Raw genomic sequence first — 12,622 nt, forward strand, 5'->3', positions numbered from 1 at the left:
TTACAGGCATGAACCTCCACACCAAGCCCTTCCTTGTATTTCTTTAACTCACACCTGAGCATTGCATAAACTCAAATTTGTATTCCTGATTTTTGAAATCAATTCTAAATTCTGGAAGAAAAATTCAAGCCATCTCTGTAGGATCTAAATATCTCGGGAGCTGTGCTTTTTTTTTTTTTTTTCAGTAAGTTCCCACCAGTGTAATATTGCTGGTGTGCTGCAGAAAATCCAGCAGGTGCAAGGGTCTCTGCCTCGTGGTAAGTGGTTTCCCAGGGATGAAATGAACCTTCTGTGTCACAGACAAAGTGAATAAAACATTTTAAGACATGCCTGTGTTGGCAAACTCAGCAGACCTCTGGCAGGAAGGGCTTAATTCTCTAACAGCTACAGATCTTACCAGCTGGGAGGCGAGAGGGGAGCAGGTGAGGCAGAGGGCTGCATCTGCAGGGAATACCAGCCCTCTGCCCCAGGGAAGCCCCTTGCCAAAGAGAACATTCAGGTAGTTCTCAATAGAGGCCTCATAAAAGCAGCTCATACCAACAACGCTCGCTTAGTATCTGTGTGTGTGTTCACTTTAACTGTCTATGGGTTATTTTTGCTGAAAAGATTCTAGTCTAGTGGAAAACCTCCCCTAACAACAACAACAAAAAAAACGGGAGCTCTTTCAAGGTTGCTGTCAGGCTGAATTGCCATTCTCCGTTGGGGGGGTCTCCACTTTCACAGTTATTTTCTTGTTGAACCATACAGACTTCCCGTAGGCAGGCAGGATCAGCCCCATTTTCCCCAAAAGAATTGGGCTTGAACCCTGGAGTCCTGATCCTGTAGTTGCACTGGTCCGTGGTGCTGTGCACACACCCTGGCGGGTTCATTCCAGGCTTGATAACCACATGACTCTGAGGTCCCAGCCTTCAGGATGCAGCAGGACTGAAGGGTGTGTCCACCTGCATTCAAGTAGGGGCCAATAGTTTTCCTGAAGGATCAGTGCTCAGGGTGGCAAGTTTCCCAACGCTTCCCAGTAAGCAACACACTGTGGAGAGACTTCAGTTTAAGTCACAAACTAATGTGCCTCTGTCTCCTGTAGGTGACATTTTGAGTGGTTGTCAAATGTATCTTTCAAGAAAACAAGCTGCTCAATGCTTAGAAACGTGCATTGCGCCTATCAGTCATTTTTTGTGATCCTGTTATTGGTATCCTGGTTCTATCTAGATCTAATAGGATAATTTCTGAGGACAGGGACAATATTTTCATATTTCAGTATCTTTCACAGAACTGCTTCTACTTTCTGAGTTTCTATGAAGCTAATAGAAAAACATGAAAAGTTCTATAATGAACAGCTTTATCTTCTTTAAAACAAATTCAGTAATTTCATGCATGTAATTTTATTAATCCACAATAGCAAAGCAGGAAAAGAAGTATAAATAAAAGAAAAGCTTTTTTATTTTAGACATGTCCGTGATGACAGCATAAGCTTTCAGTGCATGCAGACCCGGGCCCCAGGACACTGCTCTGGAACTGGACTTGGGACACAGCAGTGATGTTCTCTTAAGAGCAAATAGGCGCAGCCATTCTCCTGCTTGGCTGACTCCTTCCCACTGCTGTAAGAGAACAGCTAAGCCCCTGTGTCATTTAAGGCTACATCCCTGGCCCTGCCAACCATCCCAGCTATTTCCCCTTCACTCATCCTACCGAAGCCATGGTCTTCCCTTTAGTTCCTCAAATACACGTGCTGCTTCTCCTCTTGGGGCCCCACATGTGCTGTTCTGATCCTGGATCCCCAGGAATCCCTTCTCCTCATGCCTTCCCCTAATCAATTTCTATTCATATTTCAGAGCTCAGTATCATTTTTCCATTCATACTTCAGAGCTCAATACCGTTGTGCAACATAGCCTCATCTGACCTCCAGACTAGACCAAGTCTCCCAGTTACACATGTTAATAGCCCCTCCCCACTCCCTGTGTAATTAGAGTGGCGAACAATGACAAATTTTGTGATTGCTTAATATTTAATGCTGGACTCAACTCTATAAGGGTTGGCTGTTGATTCCTTCAACACCTTGGCCAACACCTTGCTCACAGCATAATTATGTTTGTTGAGGGAAATGGATACATAGTAACTCATGGTTAGATTGGGTTGCTGTCCTGTGTGTTTTTGGGTGTGCCCCTTTCCCATTCTAGTCCTCTTGATGACCTCATCAGTAACATATTAGCATGGAACCACAAGTCCAAGGTGCCTAAGAGGCCTTGTTATATAAATGTTCCAGGAATTTGATCCTGAGTCAGCCTACTGAGGTCATACATTGAGATTATTTGGAGACTCTACCAAGGTGCATTAAGAAAACAGGTCATATCCCTTAGCACTTTGTGAGACCAAGGAGGGCGAATTGCCTAAGCTCAGGAGTTTGAGACCAGCCAGGGCAACACAGTGAAACCCTGTCTCTACTAAAAATACAAAATAAATAAATAAATAAATAAATTAGCTGGGTGTGGTGGCATGCACCTTAATCTCAGCTACTCTGGAGACTGAGGCAGGAGAATTGTTTGAACCCAGGAGGAGAGGTTGCAGTGAGCCAAGATTGCACCATTGCCCTCCAGCCCAGGTAACAGAGCAAGACTCCATCTCCTTTTTTTTTAAAAAAAAAAAAGAAAAAAAAAGAATGAAAGAAAAGAAAAGAAAAAAAAATAAGTCATATCCTCTCATTGGCTGAGATAAAATATCAGAAACAAAAGTCATTCTAACTGGTCAAAGGGAGAGACCAAATAATTGTCACTGCTTTCTCCCCGTACTAGTTCAAACATCCAAAACTGATGAACACAGTGTGACTGCGCAGTAGCTGTCTGGCAAAAAGGCAACGAATACATATTCGTGTCTGCTCAGACTTGGTGAGCAGCCATCAGAGTAGGGGGGATTGGAGGACAGCAGGGAAAACAAGAGGCATTACCAAGAATGAACAAGGAAACAAGGCAGCAGATCCATTCCCAAGAGAAGAACTGTTTGGCCATTTGGAGGCTCCTGGGGCTGCGGTAAGGTAACCACCACTTATCCTCACCCCCGAGCCAAGAATCTTCCATGCTGAGAAATCCTAAGGCTGACATTGCAGCTCCTACCAGGGCAAGTTGCTTTGCCTCTCTGAGTTTCCTTATCTCTCAGATGTGGATCTCAGTATCTGCCTTAGTAAGTTGTGATGATAATTTAATAATACATTACTTCCAATGATTATTTCATGGAGCATGCCAAAATAGGACATAAACATAGTATCCATCCTTGTTATCCTTTTCCCATTCCTCTCACATTCCACTCCAGAGCTGCTGGAGGCTTTCTCATCCTGCCCCATCCTTCTCCTCACACAGCAACTCAGCAGCTTACAGATCTCACCTCTCTGGCGTGGCTACATTTTCATAGCATTGTAAATAAACTTCTAAGGAACTTAAAAACACATTTCTCACCCAAGAAATTGTAAAGCCATATGTACCATAAATTGTGGAGCAGGGCCAGAGGGTGTAATTAACATGATTAAATGAAGTTGCTTAAATGAAGAATCTCTTCACTAGCTTATGACCACCAGCCTATAAAATGTGTCAGGCCTTTTTCTAGTTCAAGGTCTTAGAGTTGCACTATTGTTTTGTTTTTCCTCTAACCCCAGGAAACAGTCCCATGAGGTATCTTATTAGCATCTAAAATGAGCCACAACATCTGCAGTTGAGCCACTGACTAAACAGACCAAAGAGTAAAACCTACAAATAACACCATTCAACATTCTATTTTCTGTAGCACAGCATTTCATTAGGTGGATCATTGACCAAAAGACATCAAACCATCCCAAGAATGTTTCCCAGACTTACTGACATAGCAGCATGCATGGAAATGACAATTCCTGCCAATTCTGTTTCCCATTTAATGGAATGAGTGAAAAGTGATATCACAGGTACTATGGGAGTTACCGGAAGTAACAAGGGCAATGAAAGGTCTATCCAAGTTGCTTCTCAGCAAAGTCATTTTGGGGCTGTGTTTATTACAAAGGTGGTGAACAAGATCCAAACAATAACTTACTTTATGAAGGAGCTTGTTATCAATTGCCTCAAGTGGGCTATTGCTATTTTGATAAAATCGCATTCGTATCCTCTTGATAGACAGGCAAGTGGGGGAAAAGAAAGCCCTTATTGGGGGAAAACACTTGGGATTAACTTCGCCCCAAATCAACTGGACGTCTCAAAAGGGAAATAAATGGATCTCAGTGTTTTTGGAATACAAAATACTTCTGTCTCCTTACGTAGCACTGATGCCATTCATTCATACACATGCATTGCATATGTATCAGGGGTCGGGCATGATGGCCAAGCCTAGGGCACAGGCTGAACCAATGGGACAAGTCCCTGCTGTCCCAGAGTTTCCAGCAAAGGGGCAAGACAGACACTAAACAATGACAGCCTTATCAGCAATTTGCAACTATGATAAGCACCATGAAGGAAACGTGTGAGGGTCTGTGAGCTCACCCAGCACACAGACCTGGGCTATTCTGGAGCAGAGGTTTTGCTGAGGACATGACCCTCAGGCTAAGACCTGAAGGATGAGCAAGAGTTAACCGGGAGAAGTTGAGGAGTAGAGGAAAGGAGGGCACTGGTGGTTTTCCAGGCAGAGAGAAGGGTATGTGTGAAGGTGCTGATGACAAAGGAGATTTGGTAAATCTGAGAAACTGAAGTAGATCCATCTTTTAAGAGAGGGGTAGTGTCTTTGTAAGACTATAGGACAGAGGTTGACCAGTCATCTGGTGTGGGCTGGAGCAGAATGTTTTCCATGTCTCTTTGTGGCTCTGTGGAGCCCTCAGCATGGACCAGGGGCCCTGCTATCTCTCTGGGCTGCCATCTATGCACTCTGTGACCTCACACCTACCACCAGTGGGGTTTCTTGTTTCTGAATCTATCTCCCTGACTACATGTCATTATCTAGGACTCTGGGATGTTTCATTCCTATTTATTTCTCAGAACTCAGCAGACTTTTATTCAGTAAATGGGGAACTGACATGAGCTGAACAACATCTACAAGAGGCACTAAAGAATCAACATCACCAGCCACAAAGGGCCACACATTGTATGGTTCTATTTATATGCAATGTGCAGAATAGGAAAACCCACAGAGATAAAAAGTAGATCAGTGGTTGCCAGGGCCTGGCACACAGAACACCAAAGAAAGCTGAGAAGAGACAGGTTCCCTTGAGTAAAACAAAGGAAGGATGCCAGTGAGACTTGGGAGCAATCAACGTCCACCTTCCCTGGGAATTACGTCACGGGGAAACACCAGGAGGCAGGAAGAGGGCAGAAGTCCTGACTGAGAATGCCTCTCTTGAGGCTGAAAGCAGGCTATGCAGTGGACTTTGACGGGAGGGAGGGGTGAGCCAGGGGCTGAGGCTTCTCATGCTCTCCTGGGCATCAATACAGAGGCGGGTGGATTGAGATGGGCAGTCAAGACTCAGAGGTTCCCAGACAGAGGCGGGGGTTGGCAGCCAATGGTAAATGTGACTGTGGGCCCTGCCACACAGAGCAGCCGACCGTGGAGGGAAAATTAGGTGAGATCACTTCACTCGGGCTGAGGATATTAGAGGGAGAATCTCAGTGTTTTTGTTCTACCCAGGCTGGCAGGCTTTTGGTGGGAACAATCATATTGTTCCAAGGGATCTTTTTCAAGTCACTTCATTTAGAAAATCTACAGATTGCTTCTGAGAGCACAAGGGTGGCCTGGTTAACAGTGTGTGTCCCTCAGCCGTGTGTGTGTGTGTGTGTGTGTGTGTATGTGTATGTGTGTGTGTAAGAGGCAGAGGTAGACAGAGAGATGGAGACAGACAGAGGGGAGGGAAGGGGAAGGTGTTACTCAGTGTAAGGCTTACATGACATAGCTGGATTTCCACCCCTCCCTAACTCTGTTTATCTTTAAGAAATGGGGCCCCTGTGGTAAAAAGTTCCCTTTGTAACTGGACTACCTGAAACTGGTAAAACCAAGATAGCTGACAGAACAACTTCAAGAAGACCTCAGGCTTCATTATAATCTAATTTCCATGCTAAATGGCACTCTCACTAGCACCATGACAATTGACAATTGCCATGACAACAATTGGAAGAAGCCATAAAAGGAAGGCAGCACTCTGGTTCCCAGGAGTTCACCATCCATTTCCAGAAAAAGAGTCGATTATTCCTCCCCTAGATTCTACTACCTGACCTCTTTGTTAGAGAAACCCTGTATTTTAATCCCTTCACCCCTCACTAGCTGAGAAGTTCATCTGAGAGCTGTGTTCCCACTCCTCCCTCCCTCCTTCCCTCCCTCCCTCCCTTCCTTCCTTTCTTCCTTCCTTCCCTCCTTCCTTCCTTCCTTTCTTTTTTTGATGGAGTCTCACTCGGTCGCCCAGGCTGGAGTGCGGTGGCGCAATCTCGGCTCACTGCAAGCTCCGTCTCCCAGGTTCACGCCATTCCCCTGCCTCGGCCTCCCGAGTAGCTGGACTACAGGTGCCCGCCACCATGCCTGGCTACATTTTTTGTATTTTTTTTAGTAGAGATGGGGTTTCACCGTATTAGCCAGGATGGTCTCAATCACCTGACCTCGTGATCTGCCCGCCTCGGCCTCCCAAAGTGCTGGGATTCCAGGCATGAGCCACTGCGCCCGGCCCCCACTTCTCCATTCTTTGGCCATGGAATAAAACTTACTCTACTTGATGCTCACTTTTGATTTCATGTAATGGCTCTGTCACACTGAACAGGGAAGGATCCCATCCTTTGGGGCTACTGAGTTTATCAGTAACAAAAGGAAGGAGAACTCGAGAGAGTCCTGTGAGTTATAGAATATCATCAGGCTTTGAAGTAAGGGTTTCTCCAAAGGGAATAGCTTCTGCCTGGGCTTCTTGAGGCCAGAAGTATTTTGTGCACATGAAACAGTCCAGCACAATATCCAACCACCAAAACACCTGCATTCGCAGGGTCAGTAATCTCCTGAAGTTTGGTAACTACATTTAGTTCATTTCAAATCACAGACCCTTCACAGCCCAATCTGGGAAAGCAGGTGAAGGCAATAATGGCCATCTTGAAAACTTCAACCCAGTTAGACAACTGTGTCTGTATCTGACCGAGACACTTTCCAACTTTAGTCTGGGTGGGAACAAATGATTGTTTCATTCTTTGAGACCGGTTTCCCTAGATTACATCCAGAGGGGGGTGTTCTTTCTTACAATGAAACACCACTCAGGGACCCAGGGCTGCTTAAAATGACCTATAATTTGAGAAACAAGTGTTTAAAATGTTATCTCCACACCTAAAGTCACATGGGGAGAGCCTGGTTTCAGGTACAGGGATTTGAGGGGTCAGGGGAGCTCATTATTAAGTCCAGTGATGGAGCAAACACCACATTCCTGCCACTAGTAGCTGTAACCCTCCATTTACAAGGAATCTAATCACACAAGAGCGTGAATAGAGGCAGAAGTCAGTTTAATGACATGCTCTGCTCTTTCTCTGCATTTATTTTCTCTAGCAGGGGGATTCCACAAGCCTGAGCACCATTAAACACACTGTCAATCACAAAGGGGAGCCTGTTTGAGAGGGTACTGGGCTTTGTAGTTAGCATCATCTGTGAAACTCTCCAGCTTCCAGTTGACCTGCAAGCCAGAATGCCACAAGGACACAGGGCACATCAGCCACATACAGATTTAGTATTGATCCAGCTGGTTTTGTGTCTGGGGAAGTTCTGTTAAATGTTTCATGCGTCCTTCCCTATGCCATGGCCTGTGCCTCTGTATTTTCCTCACTTAACAAAACAATAGATTTGTATATTTGGAGTGGGCTGGGGAGGCAGAAAAGACCAGGGGGTGTCAATAACAGAAAATAACCATGATAGTGGAGAGAGAGAGAGTCATTGGAGATTATGGGCTATTTATTGGATATGATGTGTAATCGAGTAATTGGATGTATTTCTACATTAGGCACAGTTGCTTAAATCAAAATTGAAATGGAGTCATAAAATCTCACAACATGAATGCTGTTTAACTAAAGTCTATAATGAGGCGGACTTGAGTTTTGCTGATATTAATGGGCCTCCATGTGAATTCTCACCATGATGGATGGCCCCCGCCCACAGTCACTGGGCAGCTCAGTTTGCCAAAGGAAAACAAGTTATTTATCTTAATCAGGCATCCTGCCTCAAACATCCACCTACACTGCAGTTGAAGACCTCACTCTGCATCCCTCCTCCCAACAGGAAACCGTTGAGGGCTCCTTGATTTCTCCCTTAATAATTGAGTGTTGAATGAACAAAATTTTCCACTCCCAGAACATTGCTGCTTCTTAACATGTAACAGGGAAAAGAAATATGGAACTGGGGTACAATGTAGAACAGGGGTTCTCAAACTGGGCAGTATTGACATTTGGGTTTGGATAACTCCTTGTTGGTGGGCAGGGGGTCTTGCGATTGTAGGACATTTAGCAGCATCCCTAGTCTCTAACCCTCCACCCATTGGATGGCAGTAGCACCTACCTCTCAAAGTTGTGACAACTAAAAAGATGTCTACAGATATTGCTAAATGTCCCCTGAGAGGTACAGTCAGCCTCCCATTTTCACCAGTTGAAAATAACTGGTGTGGACAGTGGCAGAAGCCTCATGAAGGGGAACTCAGGTAAAGTAAGCCTCACTCAGAGCCCTTTAGAGCATCCAAACGAAGCTGTGTTCCTCTCCTGGCTGACTCCAAGGGTATAAGTTGAACAGATAATGAAAGAGCTGAACTGGTCCTTGGGCTATATCAATAACCTGTACCAACAGATGCATGTTCAGTTTGGGCTGCAGAAGTCTACCATGACGCAGTTTTGGTTTGATTCCCAAATATGGTTCTAACCATCACTGAACATAAATTCTCTTGCTTGGCTTTCCCAACAGCCCACAGAGGATGAATATTCTCACTTGACTGCTCATAATTCCTTTCTGTGCCTGTTGGATAGTGTGGTTTCAAAGCCCCAGTTGCCAACAGGCCTTGGGTACACCAGCTGCAGCACAAATTCACCATTCTCTAAAGACAAGAGCTGCGATTCCACATTCCTTTACTCTGGCCACGTTACACTACCACAGCTAGGAAACGAGGAACAAAACAGGGTAGGGTCAGAGAGTGCTGAAGATAGGCCAGCCTCACATCTTAGGTTGTCAGTACCGTGCAAAGGCTCTTACTGACTCCAAGATAAAGGAAAAACTGATTCAATTCTGAAACCCCCAAATCATTCCCCGAATCCAAAGTGGTTGAATAAAAGTGAAAACCTGGCATTTGTAGCTTACAAATAAATCATGTTCCAAAAAAAATGTCTGCCTCCAAGTCAGTTGTTTGGGAAACACAACGCATCCTTTCCTAGAGAAAATGTACTAAGCAACAATAATACCACTTTGCATGTGTGTAGTAAATTTCCATTTACAAAGAACATTTGGACCCATTATTTCTTGCAATCTACAAAAAGCTCTGTGAAATATTTAGGGATTAATTGTTCCTGCGCTCAAAGAAGAAACTGGCTCACAAGGGATCAATGAGAAGCAGTCCAGAAAAGGCCATTTGGCCCATAATATTCTTCATGGGGAAATGCCCTAACCACATATGTGGAAAACAATTCTGTGGGAAAATATTCCCAGTTCCAAGGGGGAGCTGTGCCTTTGTTTTTGTTGGCCCAGTGACTCTCTCCATCCTTCCGTCTCATGATGTGGCTTCTTATCATCCAGCATTTCCTCCAAGTCATTGATAAAAACAGAACAAGGGCAGGCTCAGACCTGTGACCCTCTTCTGACCTCCCCTATCAGGAGGGCCTCAGACCTTAGTGGCACTTGATACTTGCTGTGCTGTCTAAACCATGTCAGCATCTCTTTCCCTATACCCTTCACCCTTCAGCTCAAAGCTAGGCTGGGGTCACAGACACCCAGAGCATGAGCTCCAGGAGGATATAGGGGTAGGGATGAGACTAGAAAGGAACAGGAGAAGCTGGGCAGTGCTGAAAGGAGCACAAGGTCTCCAGAGAAGATGAGGAAGGAGGGGCTCTCAGCTAGGAGTTCCCCTCAACCCTGTCCCCATCCATTGCCTCATTACCACTACAAAAAAAACCTGGAAAAGGTAGGAAAAAAGAAAAGGAAAAGTCCTGCAAGGCAGCTGGCTGCAAAGACAGAGCGGGGGGAGATGAACAATGCCCAGCAATAGTCAGAAAACAAGAAAGGGAGAGGAGGTTTGGGTCACAGACCTATCATGGAAGCCCATTCACCCAAAGAAGCTGGATTCAGGCACGCTTTCTTTGCTTTGTTTGGTTAAAATTGACACATATGGTGGAGCTCTTTCCCAGTGCTTCTTAGACTTCATCAGCAATGACAGGCTTGCTTAACAACCATGACGATTCTGGACCACTGCTGCAGATGCACCTCTAGAGAGTCCAATTTCTAGATCAGGGCAGCCTGATCAAGGTGATCCAAGGATTCCCCTTGGGAAACCCTGCCCTAGACCCCACACTTCCTGTGGACACCACCTCCGTCTCGGCTGTGTGTGTGCTCTGGCACGTGGTGGTTTTCTTTCAGACAGACTATGAGCTGCAGTTTCTCTGCAGAAGGACATGGCATGGTTTAGTTATATATCAGGAACAAGCCCTCCCTTGTTTTGTGTTATTTGGATTTTTAACAAATATTCCAGGACTGACATATGTATATATATATAGGCAAACCTCACCCCAGGCTTGCAGCTGTGGCTTGGAGCATCACTGGAATGAATCCCTGGTTGGATATACCTTTCAGAAGAGCATCCATGGTGACAAATACGTCCTTGTAGGCTGGATTCGATAAGCAAAGGAAGCCAAAAACCACTTGGCACTAAGTCTGAGGACTGAGGCAAGTGATCCAGCAGGAAAATCACATTTGGGTCTCAGGCCAAGGGTGACTCCAAACCAAAGGGCTTCACATTCTGGCAGGACTCAAGCAGTCTCCTGGAGCATGAAGGAGGAAGAAGACCTCCAATTCTTTCCCCAGGAAGGCCAGACCTCATTTGAACCAGCATATTTGCTTCAAAATTATATTCACTCTGTCATTTCAGCCTCCTCTGGTTTCGGACAATGGGCACTTAGCTCCCCACAACTGGTGCGTTTCTACACCCATCCCTGGAGGAGAGGGGCAACCATGGTGAGGTCCAGTCAGGCCCCGGGCAGGGACTCACCTTGCCAGTGATGCTTGTAGTCACACATGCGGGACAGGGCAATCATCATGGCGCAGTACAAGGGCAGGATGGCAGCACAGAGCCGCCAGCTCTTTCCCCGCCCACTCTCGGTGAAGCAGTGCAGCTTTCCCGCCAAGTAGAACGTCGTGAAGCCAAGGCCTGAAAAGGCAACTGCCAAACAGAAACAGCAGGTGTTACTCTAGCAGGTGGTGAGTGGCAGGGAGTCAGGGCATGCTGGGCATTCCGTCTGCCACCTTGCACACCCTCAAGGCCGAGGTCATGTTGGCACCAGGCACTATCTAGGCAATCTGTGCTCCTGCTAGAACCAGGCTGCTATGAAACGTTAAACCATAAGAATAATCTTCCAGGGTTACATGTGATCAAAACCTATTTTATTTCATCCATTCATTCAACGGTTATTTCAGGAGTCTCCACTCTGTGCTAGACAGGCACTGCACCAGATGTGGGGAATAAAAAGATGCATCAGATACTATCTCTGGAGTCAAGAGGCTCATGGTCTAGTTGAAGGACATACCATACTAAGAGATAATTTTAATATAATGTGATACATTCTATAAGAAACAAGTACATACAGAGCAAAGGACTGTGAGAACTGCTTAGATCTGAAGGGTATGGGAAAATAAAGGGGCTAGGATCAGCCCCAGGTTTTTGGCTTGGGAGACTGAGTGTACAATGGTGGCATTCAGTAAGATGGGACCAACAAATACTACAAAAGAGTGAGTTTCATGGAGAAGTCAGTGATGACAAATACCTTGTTTTCTGTCTGAAATAATGGTTATTGTTTTTTTCAGAATTGCAAAGAAAACTCATGGCTGTGCTAAATCCATTGTTGAAAGTGTGGAGGTCTGAGTGTAGCATATATAAGCTCCAAGCTTTACATCCAAGCAGGTATAAAACATAGTTGGGAGCTCAGTAAGATTTAAGGTGGGAAGGGCTTAGAACAATGGTCCTCAACTAGGAGGTCCTCAACTCTCCAGGAGGCTGGAGAGTTGGCTCCCATTGGTATTGACCCCCATCCTGAGCCCTTTCAGGAGGAATAATGGACTTTATTCAAATCAGGTGGCTTAGCAAGTTTATCCACCTAATTACACTAAATGCGGGAAGCACAAAAAAAAATAAACCTGCCCTGGGGGTTTGTATGGTTATGGATGAAAGTCTCCAAGATCTGAATCAGAGGAGAGGCAGCCTTGGATGTTGCCAAACTGGCATCTCTTAGGGAAACAAAGCAGCAAACAAATCAATGAACATAGCTGAGCTGTTGAGCTATACAGAGTCACCTCTAATACCTGGGAAGCTTTAAAAAATACTGATAACCAGGTTCCATTGCCAGCCATTCTGTTTGTAGTGGTCTGGAGGGAGCTGAGAGAAAGAGAGAGAGAGAAGGAGGGAGGGAGGGAAGGAGGGAGAGGGAGA

The 12,622-nt window shown here is 45.4% G+C and overlaps 1 protein-coding gene across 1 annotated transcript in view; it reads right to left on the reverse strand.

Moving 5' to 3' along the window:
• Positions 1–1,360: 1,360 nt before the first annotated feature.
• Positions 1,361–12,622, reverse strand: part of PPAPDC1A (phosphatidic acid phosphatase type 2 domain containing 1A) — an 83,311-nt gene continuing 72,049 nt past the window's right edge. Inside the window, exons 5-6 of the mRNA XM_011930255.1 lie at positions 11,189–11,359; positions 1,361–1,595 (exon numbers count right to left, since the gene is read on the reverse strand). Of these exons, the coding sequence (XP_011785645.1) occupies positions 1,543–1,595; positions 11,189–11,359 (224 nt within the window). The 3' untranslated portion in view covers positions 1,361–1,542. The remainder of the gene's footprint in view (positions 1,596–11,188; positions 11,360–12,622) is intronic.

Source organism: Colobus angolensis, unplaced genomic scaffold (assembly GCF_000951035.1).
Source record: "Colobus angolensis palliatus isolate OR3802 unplaced genomic scaffold, Cang.pa_1.0 Scaffold85, whole genome shotgun sequence".
NCBI classification, from domain to species: Eukaryota; Metazoa; Chordata; class Mammalia; order Primates; family Cercopithecidae; genus Colobus; species Colobus angolensis.